General features: G+C 42.1%; 1 protein-coding gene across 2 annotated transcripts; it reads left to right on the top strand.

Moving 5' to 3' along the window:
- Positions 1-611: 611 nt before the first annotated feature.
- LACC1 (laccase domain containing 1) lies at positions 612-13,728 on the top strand. Of its 2 annotated transcripts, none has more exons than XM_005147687.3 (6): positions 612-669; positions 5,427-6,022; positions 8,585-8,766; positions 9,244-9,409; positions 11,852-12,077; positions 13,011-13,728. In XM_005147687.3, the coding sequence occupies exons 2-6, from the start codon at positions 5,455-5,457 to the stop codon at positions 13,183-13,185; spliced, it is 1,317 nt and encodes a 438-aa protein (XP_005147744.2). In that variant the 5' UTR covers positions 612-669; positions 5,427-5,454; the 3' UTR covers positions 13,186-13,728. The 2 variants fall into 2 exon arrangements, with proteins under 2 accessions (XP_005147744.2, XP_030903587.2); XM_031047727.2 differs by lacking the exon at positions 612-669 and adding an exon at positions 2,061-2,177.
- The last annotated feature ends 2,314 nt before the right edge of the window (positions 13,729-16,042 follow it).

Raw genomic sequence — 16,042 nt, 5'->3', positions numbered from 1 at the left:
ACTATTGTGGCTACCACAGTGCAACTGCTTGCTGTATTATTAATCTATGCTTCAGATAAACTACAAAGCGAGAAAGCTGTCACACAGAAAGTCACAAACCAGTATCATTGCAGAGATGCTCCCCAGTGATAATATTTAGTATTAATTTTTATCTCTTTGGATAGATTAAGAAATTCTTTATTAATATAAAAATAAAATCTGTAATATTATATAAAGTGACAGCCAACTCTCAAGAAAATGCAGTCACCACAAGTACATCTTCAGGGCCAATATATTAAGCGGTGCTCAGATGACCCGCAGACTGTGCCTGAAGGCTGCTAGTCCTGACTGAAACGCGGACACCGCAGAGGCCACCACGACGAGGCCACCTCGTTCCGCAGCGTGGCGAGCAGGCCGATGGAAGCAAGCAGCGCCCGCCTCCCGCTCACGGCCCGCCTCAGAGCCCTCCCGCCGCCGGCCAGGGGGCGTCGGCCAAGGGCCTTCCCCTCTGCGGGGCGTTGGAGGCTGAGGGAGCGGCGGAAAACAGCAGCGACTGCCCAGGCGGCGTGAGGGGAGCTCGGCCGGTAGCGGCTGCCAATGGGCGCTGAGAGGCGGGAGAGGGGCGGGAGGAAGGGATCGTTCATGGAAGAAGGAGGAAGGACCGGGAACAGCTCATCCTGTCAGGAACGGGTGGGTGCGCCGCAGCGGGGCCTGTAGCGGCAGAGCAGCCTGGCTCTGCCTGTGGCTGAGGCAGTTTTGCTTAGCTTCATTTACCTTCCAAGTTCCCGAAGATACCTAATTCATTGTATTAACTGCATTTTCTGTCATAATTTGCTAGTATTTGATATAATCTCTGCATAAAATCTTTTTATTTCATCCCTGTTTTGAAATGGCAGGAGCTGAGTATAATACTTCGGCCGGATACGTTTCAATACTGGTTTTTATGGTGGATATTTTCTGACCTTTTCCTTGCTCTTTCTCAGCATTCTGCACCAAAAATAACCCCAGTAGTTATTTTTCCTTTGTTAGCCTGGTAAAAGGGAAGAAAATGGTTGTGTTGGTCTCTCTACATCAAGTCCCCCTTTTAATTTTTAAAGATCTTTTTCAGCCGTGTGAGACAGTGGCATGGAAAGCCTCAGAAAGAACTGATTTCTGCAAGTTTCATCAAAATAGGTGCCTGTGTGAGGAAGGACAGGACACTGACTTCTCTTCCCTTTGGGAGGAACAGCCAGGAGGATTTAGCTCTCATCCCTCTGCCCGGGGATTGGTGGAAGGGAAAGCAAAAGGAGAAATGGTGGGGAAGTGCCAAGGTGTGGTCTGGACCCGGCAGAAATGACAGAGAACAGCAATTCACTGGAAATCACATTTTATGAACTATCCTCTGTTAGTGAAAAAAAAAACCCAACTTTTATTTTCTTGTCCCCTTCTGCAGTTGTCATACACTTACCTGTCATGACTATGATTTTATCACAGCTAAGAAGATGTGTTTATTATCATTGGATTCTTGGACATATCTTATACATCCCTCATCTCTTCTTCCCCCCCCCCCCCCCCCCCCCCCCCCCCCTTGCCTTTTGACCATTGGCCTGTCAAAACATTCAGACTTTTTTTACAAAGGCCTACAGAAACTGTGGCTGCTCCCTGGGGGAATTAGAATCACTATTTTGGGCCTGTGGCCCCGAACACTGGCCTCATAACCTCTTTATCAGGGTTCTTCCTTCTGAATATGCTTTTTCTTGACAGACTGCTAAATTCTGCACTGGAGCATGCGGTTACAGCTCAGAAAAAGAAACTCTTTCAGTCTGCAGGAGTTTAACTTCTTTGTGTTCTTGCTCTCTTTTGCTATGCCGTATGTTTCTGAATCTGTTTGAGATTGTGCAAAGCTGATGCATTGGAATGTGTGATGACAGCAGTGAGTTACATGGCAGGGTTAATGATGCTTCCGGGTTTAACACTACTCAGGCACTTAATCATATTTGTGCCTTTCAGTACAGTCTGTTATTTCCTGTTGATACTGACAGCAGCAAAGGAGGGTCTTGTCATAAAGCAGAAATACAGGTTCCCACTACAATCTTACCTAGAATAGGAATTTCCATCTTGTACAAATCAAGACTGACAGTGAGATGATATATAAAGCTGGTGGTGTGTGCTTATATCAGATGAGATCTTTCGAGAGTTTAAGAGGATTGTGTTCCTATGTAAGTAAATTCCTGTGTTTTAAACTTTGAGTTTGTATATGAAAACTGCATGTACTTCAATATTTTCATTGTAAGTACCAGTTCTGTTTCTTCAACCTTGCCTAAATACATCTAAGTTAAGAGAGGCTGAATGTTTAATTTTAATCCTGTTTAAGACATTTTTACGTATTTATTTTTCCTCCCATTTTTTTGTCTTTGCTGAAATTTTATCACAAATGTGCTCTTACCCCTGCACATCTGATCTGCTTTAACGATCTCTTTTCTTTCCCTGGGCATCTCTCTCTGGCAGATGTGAATTATTTCTTGTTCTTCTGAGTACCTGTAAGGTGACAACAGGATTCAAAGGTGCAAGAAATTGCCAGCAGTCTTGTGACTAGTGGTGTGGTTTTAGAATTAGTTTTCCAGGGTATTTGAAAGTCACTTTTAGGATTTTTTTTTCCATCCTGGGCTGTCTCTTCTCTTTAGCCTGGCTTTGTTTCTTTCATTGTTTCTTCTCTATATTCACTTTTCTCTTTTTCAGTATTGTTGCCTTTCTCACTTCTGCTCTCATTAACTATCATTTTCTTTGATTTTCTTTTTCTTGATGTCTGTACAAGAGAATCTTTTTACCCTTCCAATATTTGTGCTGACAGAGTTTCATGGAGTGAGTGAAACAGCTAATGGGTGGTCTTGGCTTCAAGTCTGTGCAAGTGTTTGTTTTGCATTGTGTACTGAAATGAGCAAATGCACATAATCTTTTCTGATGCGGTACATGCAGTAAGACTTCCCATGGAACACTGGGACTGTAGAGCATGTTACTTTAAACCTAAATAACTGTGAATGCATTTCTCATGAGCTGAAACACTGCTGTGCTTGTCAAGCCTCTGTTTTGAGGAGGGGTTTGCTGTGGAACTTAGAAAGCAGTTTTATTATGAGTGTAAGCAGTTTTACTTCTGACACCATTGACCTCACTAGAACTCTGTAATGCAAAACTGAAAGGTGAATCAGTCCCATTGTTTCTTTGTGTACATCCCCATAATTGCTCCGGTGGACTTTTTGCAATACACACAGAGCTTAATAATAGAACCAATTGCCTTTCCCTCTGCAAACACCTTCCTTCCACCCCTTCTTTGGTGGTACTTTTCTGGACAAGTATGAGGACAGCAGTGAAATATACTTCCCCTCTACTACTGATGTATCTGAAGTGGAGGAATAATTTATTTGCCCACTACAGCCCTCTGTTGTACTATCTTTGCTGGGGCTATTAGCTGTGCCTAGGTAGGGATCATGTCGTACTCATACAGGCCTCCCACAGAGAGTGTCAGGGTAGGGAAGGAAATACCCTGATTTCCCAAGTCACAGTCTTTGACATGAGTCTGTTTCGACAATGTTTTCTTAGCAAACTCTTGTCTCTAAAATCTATTATCAATCATCTGTGTGTAAATAGTACTCTGAGCAAAATCAAGAAACATAAAATCCTTGGCAAATGCTCTTATCTGCTGTCACATTTTGGTACTTTCAGTTCACCTGTTTTGATAGTCACTAATTTATCTTTGTAAGTGTTCAACTTGCAGAAAGCAAAACATCATTTTCAGTCAGGAATATTTTTCTTCCAGTCTGGGGGAAAGAATAGTTAAGAAAATAGAGAATGTTTTCTGTAAAGCCTACTCTGAATAGACAATCCATTAAAACAAGAAAGGTCTTTGATCTCTCCTTTGAGTATAGGAACTGGGAATCCATTGTGAGCCATAAAATGCCAAGGACACCAAGTCCACCATAGCAGTAGGCCTCAAGTACACACAGAAGCAGTAATTCTGCAGGATAATGAAGTGCTGGGAGGCCATACATACATCATGTATGTAGTTACAGGCAAATGAGGACTTGGGACAGGAGCATTTTCTGGTATGGTTAGCTCTGGTAGCAGAGCATTATTTCAAAGGCTTAAAAGATTCTTGAGCCCTTTGTTGTTGCAATGTTAATCTTCCTGCATGCCCAATTTGTTACTGTATGAAAAAACTACGGTGTTAAAGAATACTCTTAAATGTTTATGGGGTTTTACAACTGGTAATAAAGCTGCATGTATTCCTTCTAGATCAAGCACTGTGCTTAGTCATGAAATCCGAGTTTTCTGTTCAAGCTTCCCAAAGCAGAGAGATCTAGTCTTTTGTTCCAGAACTCTGGAGGCTTGCACTGGAAACTGAAAAATTATTGGAGAAAATAATATAAAACACTTCTGAAAGGATATGTAAAATAGGCTCTCATAGTGACAGAGAGAGGAAGAGATGGATGAGTTTCCACAGGCAGGCCTAGCTGGGTTTAGATCAACAGAAGGGTCAGAAAAGGGAAAAAATTCCGCCAAAACTGGAATCGCACTATGGGCCACAAGAAAAGCCCTGAACTATGGGATTATTTTGGATAAGCTTAACATGTCTTGATTTTGAAATAGAGAGTGCAGCTAGCGTAATGGAAATGCTGAGGCAGGAAGTTGTGTGCATTATATTATTTTCATTATATATGCATATTATGCATATATCATGCATATTATGTATGCATATTATATATATTGTATGTAATATTCCATGTATGCATGTTATATTATTTTCACGTAGTTATGCATACTTCTTGCATTAGTGAGTAAAGATTCAGTAACCTATGCTGACTTCATGTTTTCATGTTGAAAAGAACTATACCAGTCATATGCCCCACCACACAGAAGTCAGAAATTAGCAAGTCAATGCTTTTGATACCAGAAAAGGGAGAAGTAAAAAGCATCTTGTCAAGGCCTGTGGGAAAGATGTCCTGCTACCAGGAGGGGTAGCAGACATAGGCTCCACCTCAGCCATAAGTGTGTAAAATGCCTCCAAAAGAATTGTTACAGAAGCTTCTCTAGTCCCAGCAAGCTGAGGGACCTCTGTATATGGTTCCTCTCATGGGAACTTGAGGAGGACCCAACAGTCAGAGGTCAAGAAGACCCATTAGGTTAATGTGGACTAATTGTTTCAATAAATCTAATATTATGTATCATCCCAGACCTGGAAAAAGCCTGAGGTAGGCAGGGTGGAAGGGAAATATCTAAATACCTTAATACATACATAGTAATTCCCATTTCCGCTACTTTTCTCTTGCTGCAGTTTCTTTTGATGCAGTGAGGAGATCCTAAGACAGTAATTACTGAATTATTTGCCTTAATAACATAATTCTGGTTTGGACTAATGATGCTGTCTTGCCTTTTTCTTTGTTTTTCATGTTTTGTTACTGACTACTTGACAGTTGTGAGAATCTTTAAGTATTCTGCAGTATGGTGGAAGCAGTACTGGTAGATCTGTTCAGCCTACCAGCCAACTTGCAGAACAACATCCAAGAACTGCTATGTAACACAGTGGAAACTATTGAGAAATGTTCTTCCATCCCTGCTCCATTTGTTTACGTCATGAGTTGCCAGAGGCAAGGAAGTGAAAGGAATGGTGAAAAAGAGTCCTTGCTTCCAGCTCTGAGTGGTTTTCAGAGTCTGAAGAAAAGACTGGAGATGGTATATGCCCCGAATACAGCGGCTGCTTTGTACACCATCAAACAAAGCCTGGATGAAAAAGACCTAAGCATTATTAAAGTTATTCTGCCTACCTTAAGAAAAGACATAATGAAAGTATATATAGATCATCTTTTTACAGCAGTCTACCAGTTTGAATTTGAGGATTTACCCATGGCACATGATTGTGAAAACCTGAAGATAGCTGAAACTCGGAGTGAAAGGCAAACGCTTCCTATACATGACATGGCACTCATCCAAAGCGAGATTCAGGTGTACTTGGAAAGCCTGCCGAGCCTCAAAGGAGAGCTCACCATCCTCAGATCTTCTCTCATTCCAGGTAAAGAGGATCCCAGCTAACAGATTTTAGAGAGACTAGTTTCCAAGCATACTTCTTCAAGGGAATTGCAAAATGGGTAAGATTTTCTTCAGTCAGCAGACAACTCTAGGGGATGTTGTAATAGTATATCTTGCCTGCAAGAGGAGGAAGTGTCAATAGAGATACAGCAAAAGACTGGCAAAGCCTGGGGCATGATCAGAGGAAAGAGAGGTCCAGGTTTAGTGAGAGCGTTACTATAGACAGTAAAATGTCCTTCCTTCTGTGTGAGAATTAGACACTTTAGGGAGCTGCCATCATCTTCTGGAAAGGCTGGACAGGAGTTTCTCCTGGTCTACAGCCTCAAGTGTGCTTTGTTAATCAGACTGGTCTCTCAGTATCCCTGCCATGGCATGACTTTTTATTGCAGCCTGTCTCTGAAGTGGTGAGATTTTCAGGTCTTGTACTTCAGAGTAATCAGGGGAAAGATGAGGTTTGCTACTGCAAAAATTTGGAACTGTCTTTCTCCAAAAATATGTCTGAAATCACCCAGAGCATGAAAGGAACATGAGTTACTTAAAGGCATCTCTGCCTTCATTGTGCTTCAGGGTTTTCACTGTGACTTTGAAAGGATCACACTGCATAAGAGATTTTTAATCTTAACTCTAGTTCATAGAATCATAGAATAGTTAGGGTTGGAAAGGACCTTAAGATCATCTAGTTCCAACTCCCCTGCCATGGGCAGGGACACCTCACACTAAACCATATCACCTTAGGCTTTGTCCAGCCTGATCTTGAACACTGCCAGGGATGGAGCATTCACAACCTCCCTGGGCAACCCATTCCAGTACTTCACCACCCTAACAGTAAAGAATTTCTTCCTTATATCCAATCTAAGCCTCTGCTGTTTAAGTTTGAAACCATTACCCGTTGTCCTATCACTACAGTCCCTAATGAGTAGTCCCTCACCAGCATCCCTGTAGGCCCCCTTCAGATACTGGAAGGCTGCTATGAGTTCTCCACGCAGCCTTCTCTTCTCCAGGCTGAACAGCCCCACCTTTCTCAGCCTGTCTTCATACGGGAGGTGCTCCAGTCCCCTGATCATCCTCGTGGCCCTCCTCTGGACTTGTTCTAACAGTTCCATGTCCTTTTTATGCTGAGGACACCAGAACTGCACACAATACTCCAAGTGAAGTCTCCCAAGAGCAGAGTAGAGAGGCAGGATCACCTCCTTCGACCTGCTGGTCACGCTCCTCTTGATGCAGCCCAGGATACGGTTGGCTTTCTGGGCTGTGAGTGCACACTGCTGGCTCATGTTCATTTTCTCATTGACCAACACCCCCAAGTCCTTCTCCACAGGACTACCATGAATTTCCTTTTTGCCCAACCTGTAGCTGTGCCTGGGATTGCTCTGACCCAGGTGTAGGACCTTGCACTTGGCATGGTTAAACTTCATGAGGTTGGCATCAGCCCAACTCACAAGCATGTCAAGGTCCCTCTGGATGGCATTCCTTCCCTCCAGCCTATCAACCGAGCCCCACAGCTTGGTGTCATTGGCAGACTTGCTGAGGGCACACTCAATCCCACTGTCCATGTCACCAACAAAGATGTTAAACAAGACCAGTCCCAACACCAATCCCTGAGGGACACCACTCGTTACTGGTCTCCAGACGGACATTGAGTCATTGACCACAACTCTTTGTGTGCGGAGATCCAGCCAGTTCTTTATCCACTGAGTGGTCCTCCTGTGAAAGTGATGTCTTTCCAATTTAGAGACAAGGATATCATGTGGGACAGTGTCAAATGCTTTGCACAAGTCCAGGTCGATGACATCAACTGCTCCACCCCTGTCCATCATTTCTGTAGCCCCGTCATAGAAGGCCACCAAATTGGTCAGGCAGGATTACCCCTTCGTGAAGCCATGCTGGCTGTCACCAAGCACCTTGTTGTTTTTCATGTGCCCTAGCATGCCTTCCAGGAGAATCTGTTATGTCACTTGTCAGCTGTTAGGATAGCAAAAATACTAGTTTTTGGACTATCTTCTGTGTTCAAATTGGACACACAAACCCCCTCCTCCCCATCACCACACACAGCAGGGTTTGCGTTTGCTACATGAAACCACACTAAATAATCCTCATGGTAAAAACAGAGGATTTTTTAATAACACTAGAAATTTTTGCCATTTTAGTGGCCTGAGAAAGATGTTTGAGATTCTGTGAAGTCTTGAGGACTAGTACTTCGTTTTCCAAAAAAGTTGGGAGATTCCATCTTAGAACATTTGTTTAAAAAACTCTAATTTACCTTAGTGAGTTACCCCTTCTCTAGGGTTTGCACTACAACTCTGCAAAAAGTCAGGCTAAATCTGACAGGATTCTTTCTTGCTCAAACCCCTCTAACCTGGCCTCAGAGGATTATGGTTACAAGCAAAAAGGAAACTTAGAATCCTTACATTTAAATGCCATAGCTAATACAACATATTGCAATACTCAACTGGCTGATTTCAGGTCTGTTCAGTATAAACCCATATAATATCTAAAGTGGTCTTGTGTTGAAAGCAATTTTTTGTTGTCCTTTTTGCCTTGCCAGATGATATCTTCCTACATGGATTTACCACAAGGGCAGGTGGGATCTCCTACATACCAACTCTAAGCTCCTGCAATCTCTTCAGCAGTTCCAAGCGGAGGGACCCACAAGTTGTTGTTAAAGAAAATCTCCGCCGGCTAGCTAATGCTGCAGGATTTAACCCAGAGACTTTTCACAGAGTCAAGGTATCTTATCAAACAATGGATTTCTGTAAATAGATCAGATCTTCTTTCATGTATCACAGACTGAAACTGTAGGCATTATTCTTATCTTTCTCAGCAAGAACCTGTGAGAAGCAGGACAGCTAAAATATCTATGCTGGCTGTTTATCTGTGGGAATAGCCGTCCAAACATCAGCCATTTGACACTATATGGAGAAGCAGCACTGTTTCTTCCAAGTACATTCTAACATTTATCTTACCACAGACTAGAAAAATCAGATAAATGATCAGAGAAGTTTCTCTTGAAAGAAAAATGTATCACTCCTATGGTGCCTTTCTATTGATAGAGCTGAATGACATTTGAACAAAGGAGTGCTACACATAATCTGTTGGTGCAGAAATGTTTCACGCCAAAGAAAAATCTTTGCATTAGTCAGAACTGCGTTTCTTGGTGTTTTTTGCTGACATATCATTACCCATGTTCTGGTTTTGTCTTGACAGGTTGATCATGCTAATGCTGTGTGCATCATGGGAAAGACCGAGCCTGACAGCTATGATGGAATAGTTACGAATCAGAAAGGTGTTACAATAGCAGCTCCAGGTGCTGATTGCATACCTGTGCTCTTTGCTGATCCTGTCAGGAAAGCCTGCGGTGCTGCTCATTCTGGTAGGAATTTTAAATCACAGAGATTGAAATAACTGGGAGACTACTGGTAGAAAGGGAGTTACAGACTAAGGAATACAAATCAGCAATGAAAGGAGTACTGAGTGAGAATGAATAAATGCAAGATCACATAGCAGTATAGACCCTCCACCCTGCCAAAACAAGATTAGACTTGAGAATACTTTGTTTCCCAAGCTATCATTTTTGAAGTATTTTATAACTGTAATAATTATTATTTATATATTTATACATTTATTTTTCTGATCCAGTAGTGAAAACCAAGTAATTTTCTTTGTGATCTATCTTACTCCCTGCATTAAAAAAAAGCTCTAAAGCAAATGCCCCCAATAATCATTTTGGATCAGAAGAAATTCTTGTCTGTAAAACCTAATGAGAGTAAAACTAAAGCAAAGATGGTTAGCACAACCTGGAGTTATGTCTGATTTCAGAAGATATCTCAGCTGTTGGGTGAGAACACATATCCTATGGGGAGATTTTCCTGTTGGGGCTATTTCATTTTATAAAAAAGTCTGTATTTATAAGGTGAAGGAGGCTGCACAGCTGAGAGTTTCTCCTCAGCTTTGATGCCAGTACACCCCTCGATATGGCAGGAAGCTTCACCTCTGCCTAGAATTTGTGAATACTACCTAATTCACACAATTCTTCATGCATTCAGTAAATCAGCCAAAATAAATTCAAACTTGTGAGTCATCATTAGACGATCAAAACTTTGACTTCAGTAAAGTTGGGTGGGGGTGTGTGTGTCCCACCCGTTGCCTAGCCAGCTTAGGTTGGAAAAGGTGAGAGGACTGAGAATTGTGGCCTGTGTCTGGGAGGAGAGGGGCTTTTGTAGTTTTTAATAGGGAGAAGGGATGAAAAGAATTTTATCTGCTCTTGAAAGTTTTAAGAGTTTTACTTTGCAAGTGTTCAAACCTAATTATTGTTAAATATTTTAATCTGTAGTTGCTCCTTTCTCTGCTGCCTCTTCATTTGCCTAGTCCCTGACATACTACATTGTTTCCCCAGCCTACACCACTGCCTTCTCCAAGCATACCTCCCACATCTAATCTGAATTCCTGCCTTACATCTCCCAAGTTTTGGCTGTCATTCCCACATCACAGTCCTTGCCAGGCTTCCAATTATCTTAAGTCCTTTCCTGTCTGTCCTACCCCACCTCAGTTCATGTTTAACTTCAACACGTTGCTATGTATACAAATCACAGACAATTAGGTATAAGGTCACTTGGTCTTTGGATGTGGAAAAGCAGAGGAAAAGTAATTAACATATGCTATCCTTTGTTATGACACACTCCCTGTGCAATGCAAAGCTTCCTGGGAATCATAGAATCATAGAATAGTTAAGATTGGAAAGGACCTCAAGATCATCTAGTTCCAACCCCCCTGCATGGGCAGGGACACCTCACACTAAACCATATCACCCAAGGCTTCATCCAACCTGGTTTTGAACACTGCCAGGGATGGAGCATTCACTGCCTCCCTGGGAAACCCATTCCAGTGCCTCACCACCCTAGCAGTAAAGAATTTCTTCCTTATATCCAATCTAAATCTCTGCTGTTTAAGTTTGAAACCGTTACCCGTTGTCCTATCACTACAGTCCCTAATGAATAGTCCCTCACCAGCATCCCTGTAGGCCCCCTTCAGATACTGGAAGGCTGCTATGAGGTCTCCACGCAGCTTTCTCCAGGCTGAGCAGCCCCACCTTTCTCAGCCTATCTTCATATGGGAGGTGCTCCAGTCCCCTGATCATCCTCGTGGCCCTCCTCTGGACTTGTTCCAACAGTTCCATGTCCTTTTTATGCTGAGGACACCAGAACTGCACACAATACTCCAAGTGAGGTCTCACAAGAGCAGAGTAGAGGGGCAGGATCACCTCCTTTGACCTGCTGGTCACGCTCCTTTTGATGCAGCCCAAACTGAGATACAAGAAGTCAAAGCTGGGCTTTCTTTTGTCCCAAACAGTACCATAGTGCAAAGCTGGGCTGTCTTCTATCTATGCCAAACAATATCTCTAGCTTAAGCCTCTTGGTTTATTTTCTCTAAAACAACACTAAAACAGTTTTCACCATATCACCATAAGAATAAGCTTCTGACTGTAACATATTTCTGCTGTCGTATTCCCATTTTGATGTTTCAAGCACGGAAGAGCTGTAAGTTACATTCTAATAGCCCAAACCACGACACTGGGAAAAGGAATTCTGGAATCCTAATCTAAACTCTCCTCTCTAGTTTCCATCTCCACTAAATTATATCAGCAGTTAATGTGTTGTGTTTTTTTTAAAAAAAATAATTATTTGTTATTAGATATATTTCTTTCAGATGTAAATATATCTATTGGTTTCTACCTTTAATAATAACATATATTTTCAATACTATAAAATTAGAGACAATTTATACAATTATTTCTTCAACCTCTCATTTCTCACAGGATGGAAAGGCACACTGTTAGGAGTTTCTATGGCCACAGTGAATGCTATGGTATCTGCATATGGCTCTAACTTGAAAGATATCCTTGTGGTGCTGGGCCCGTCTGTAGGACCTTGCTGCTATAAACTTCCTCACGAGTCAGCGGCAGAATTCCACAGAATTGATCCAAAGTGTGTGAGACTGTTTGACTCTGCAAATCCTTATATTGATATTAGAAGAGCAACACGGTAAGCCTACTGCATGAACAAAGATGAATTCCACATTAGTTATTGATAACTATTTTGATATTGTATTGTCCAGCACTATTACGGTGAGGGTCCTCACCAGCTTAAAGTACTCTCTAGTATTTTGCAGATGTCATGGGTTCAGCAGTAGCTCATGCTCTGCCAGGGAGGAGGGAGAGATAGGGCGCCTGGTCTGGGCTAGTCGGGGAGGTATTCCATACCACAGCACGTCCTGCTCGGGGAGGGGACTGGAAACTGGTTGGAAGGGAAGGGGTTAAATCTCCTCCGGGTTGGGCTTGGAGATGGAACTGGAAGCTGGCCAGGAGGGGAGGGGTTAGTTCTCTCTTCCAGGCTGGGCTCGTTTGGGTGGGTGGTATCGTATTCTCTCTCCCTGTTTATTTCCTCTAACATTGATTTGTTAGTGGTAGCAGTAGTGATTTGTGTTATACCTTAATTGCTGGACTGATTTTACCTCAATCTGTGGGAGTTGTATTCCTCCAGCTCTCCTCCCCATCCCTCCGGGAGTGGGAAGGTGGGGGCGCGGGGGGGGGGAAACAGGGGAGTGTGTGGGACTCTGGGAATAAGTGAGGGAACTGTGCAGATTTAGTTTAAACCACGACAGCAGATCAACAAATGATACCTTTGAATGAATAGTATCTGCTCTCTTTTGCTGGGTTTCAACCATTATTTTGCTTTTTTACTGTTAGTTTATGGATTATAGACAAATATTCAAATTAAATGTGTTTTACTGGCTGCAGAAAATCAATTGTTCCATTCTAATACTAGAAAAAAGAAAAAAAGCAAATGAAAGACCAGTCACAATATTAGCACAGTTTGTTCAATTGGTACTTGGAAGTACTGTCTGAATGATAGTGTCTTAAGGAATGTGACAATGTACAAAAAATATTATTTTCTGTTTGTCTTTCTTCCTTCAAGGATTCTTCTGGAGAGGGGTGGGATTCTTCCTGAGAACATCCAAGATGATTCTGTCACAGACCAGAACCAAAATATCACTTTCTGTACTGCATGCCACCCTGATAAATTTTACTCTCACTTTCGTGATGGGACGAATTTTGGGACACAGATTGGCTTCATATCAGTCAAAGACTGAGATGGTAACTCTTACTCTTGAATAGGATTTAGAAAAGAGGTCTGGTGCATTGTCTGGCATCCCTCTCTTCTCATAGTTCTTTTTTCCTTTCCCAGACCTGCAGTGAAGAATAATGAGTCTTAAGGTTCTCCTGCTTCTTCTCTTCCCTGCCATTCTAAGGCAAGAATAAATGTCTGAGGCGTGGGGGCAATAACTCTTGTCTGAGACAGGGTGCAAAGGAAACAAGGGCAAAGCCCTTCTGCAAGGCCAGATGCAAATTCCAACTTTTTTGAACCTCCTTGACCAAAAATATTCCCCAGAAATCTCACTGACTTAGGGAGCACAAAAACCCAGTCTTCATTAACTTTTGGGTGAGAGCCTGAAAAAAGTGACAGAACTATGACATACTGAAAGAAGCATAACAGGTACAGGAAGGGAAAACTATATTGCACATTCACTGTTAGAGAGCACCAACTTTGGTAGTTTCAGCAGGAGGTTATTACTTAAATATGTGCCTGGACTTGTTTTGGGGTTTGGGGTGTTTGGTTTTTTTTTTTTTTTTTTTTTTTTTTTGTTGGGTTTTGTTTGTTCTTTTTTCCTTTGGATTAGTTTAAGGAAGACATCCAAAATACTTATATTATTTTTCCTATGGAAAATAACTTGAAAGTGAGAAGGAAGGAGATACTGGGGGGGGTGGGGTGACGATGGGGTGCAAAGATATTGAAAAAAATTAACCCTTACTATTTTGTATTTTTTTGATTGTAGAAAAACTAGGACTAAGACTTACTATTATATGACATGTATGTTCATGTTTCCTTAGGATTTTTTCATTTAAACTATTGGTGCTCTGCTAAAGTCTATTGAGACAGTCTTAACAATGCCAAATTATTTAATAAATGTCTAAAAACGGGAGTGGATTTAACTTCAGTTAATTTCCCTGACCAAGCAGCTGTTTTCTGGGAGCTGAAAAACTAAGGCAATGCTTCATACTGCTGTAATGCTACAGCTTTGGAGTTACTGAATTGATGAAAATGCCCCACTGTAAGAAATTACCCTGGTGCTGCTTAAACACAGCCTGAACAGAAGGACTTCATCCCTGGCAGTGTTCAAGGCCAGGTTGCATGGTGCTTTGAGCTACCTGGTCTAGTGGAAGGTGTCCCTGCCCGTGGGAGAGGGGTTGGAACTGGATGATCTTTAAGGTTCCTTCCAACCCAAACCATTCTATGATTCTAGGATTCTATGTTTTACTAAGCAAATTCTAACTGTGCACTGTCTTCTTTTGGCCATAAAAAAATTTCCTCTGGATGTTACAGTAGATGTGATAGTTCCTCATGCATAGTCAGTGAGAGATTCCTAACAGTAAACCAATGCTGACTGTAACTTGCAAAGTTGCCAAGCACAAGCCTCGGGATAACTGCCTGCATGACGTATTTTCTATCTTGAATTAAACGATCTTGATCAGTTCTAGACTTCTATGTCCACTAGAGGTCAGTGCTCGCTCACGCTGCATTTCCAGCCGTGGCTGCACTACACGTAGGTATTTTCAAATCACGCATTTTGAAAAGCACTGTACAGCATATGCTACTACTTTTGCCTATATAAACATCTGCCGAGTTATTCTGGCATCAATGCTTGAAGCATAATCTATTTTTCGTCTTGTTGGACTGTGATTTAGACCTGACCAAATTGTATCTTTCCTTGTCCTCTGAGAGAACAGACATTTTAAATAATTTTCTTTTACCTGTGAATGGTATTTCCCCAGAGGGGAGCCTGGTTCCGAGTGTGTTACCTTCTGACTGTAACCACCTGCCAAAACAAAACTTCTTTCAACTCTCCTTCTTTAGAAATATCATTCCTCTTCTGCTGTACCACTGCAGGCCTTGACAATAAAAATTCTTACATTTTCAGTTACCACCTAAAAACCTCGTTGTTGCTTTCATTATTCTCAGTTTCTTTTGTATCACTGTGGTGATATTTACAGCTGCGTTCACGCTCCAATAGGGGCAGCACTCACACTCCTCAACTTAATGCTGCCAAGCACGTTACTGCACACTACTTGATGATGTGTGTGGTATGTTTACGTACGATGAGTATTACTGACTTATTCCAAATACAGGATAATATAGTTGTATGGACATTGACAGGATTATCTTGCTGCACTAGGTGAAAAAAAAACCCAACAGCCTACCTTCCTTTTTTAATTCTGTCCCTTTGCACTGGTTGGCATCTAAGTGTGAACCACTTTATGAGCACTGATGGATGTAACAGTGAAGTGGGTGTCTCCTTCTGTTATTTTTGCTGTGGGGGCAGTAGCACCACATAATCTTCAGTCCCTGCACCTGAAGTTCCGCCAAAGCTCATCTGTCAGTGCCCTTTGCTTAGCCCTCTTCCCTTGTGGATTAAAAGCATGCCATCAAAAGCAGCTGAGTTACTCAGTTTTTCAGGGACTGCTTGACAGCTAAAGCATCACAGAACCACAGAATGCCAGGTTGGAAGAGACCTCAAGGATCACCTTGTTCAACCTGTCTTGGCAAAAGCAGTCTAGACAAGATGTCCCAGCACCCTTTCCTGCTGAATCTTAAAATTGTCCAGCTCTGGGGAAGTGCCACTTCCTGTTTTCCTGAGATTATTCTAATGGCTGGTTGTTCTTTTTGTGAAAAATTTTCTTCTTGTGTCCAACCAGAATCTCCCTGGGAGTAAGTTGTGCCCATTGCCCTTTGTCTTTTCCGTATGACTCCTTGTAAAAAGGGTGTCTTCATCTTCTTTGTAGCCACCCTTTAAATACTGGAACATGGTGATAAGGTCTCCCCTGAGAGTTCTTTTGTCAAGGCTGAACAAACCCAGTTCTCTAAGCCTTTCCTCATATGGCAGGCTTCCT

This window comes from Melopsittacus undulatus, chromosome 2, assembly GCF_012275295.1.
Source record: "Melopsittacus undulatus isolate bMelUnd1 chromosome 2, bMelUnd1.mat.Z, whole genome shotgun sequence".
NCBI lineage: Eukaryota > Metazoa > Chordata > Aves > Psittaciformes > Psittaculidae > Melopsittacus > Melopsittacus undulatus.
This window is presented reverse-complemented; position numbering and strand designations above follow the sequence as displayed.

What these genes read in the sequence shown, in the direction of transcription:
- LACC1 (XM_005147687.3), top strand. Translation starts at nt 5,455, where the DNA reads ATGGTGGAAGCAGTACTGGTAGATCTGTTCAGCCTACCAGCCAACTTG. An exon ending in CAGATCTTCTCTCATTCCAG is followed by an intron (nt 6,023 to 8,584) that starts GTAAAGAGGATC and finishes TTGCCTTGCCAG; the next exon opens with ATGATATCTTCCTACATGGA. An exon ending in AGACTTTTCACAGAGTCAAG is followed by an intron (nt 8,767 to 9,243) that starts GTATCTTATCAA and finishes TTGTCTTGACAG; the next exon opens with GTTGATCATGCTAATGCTGT.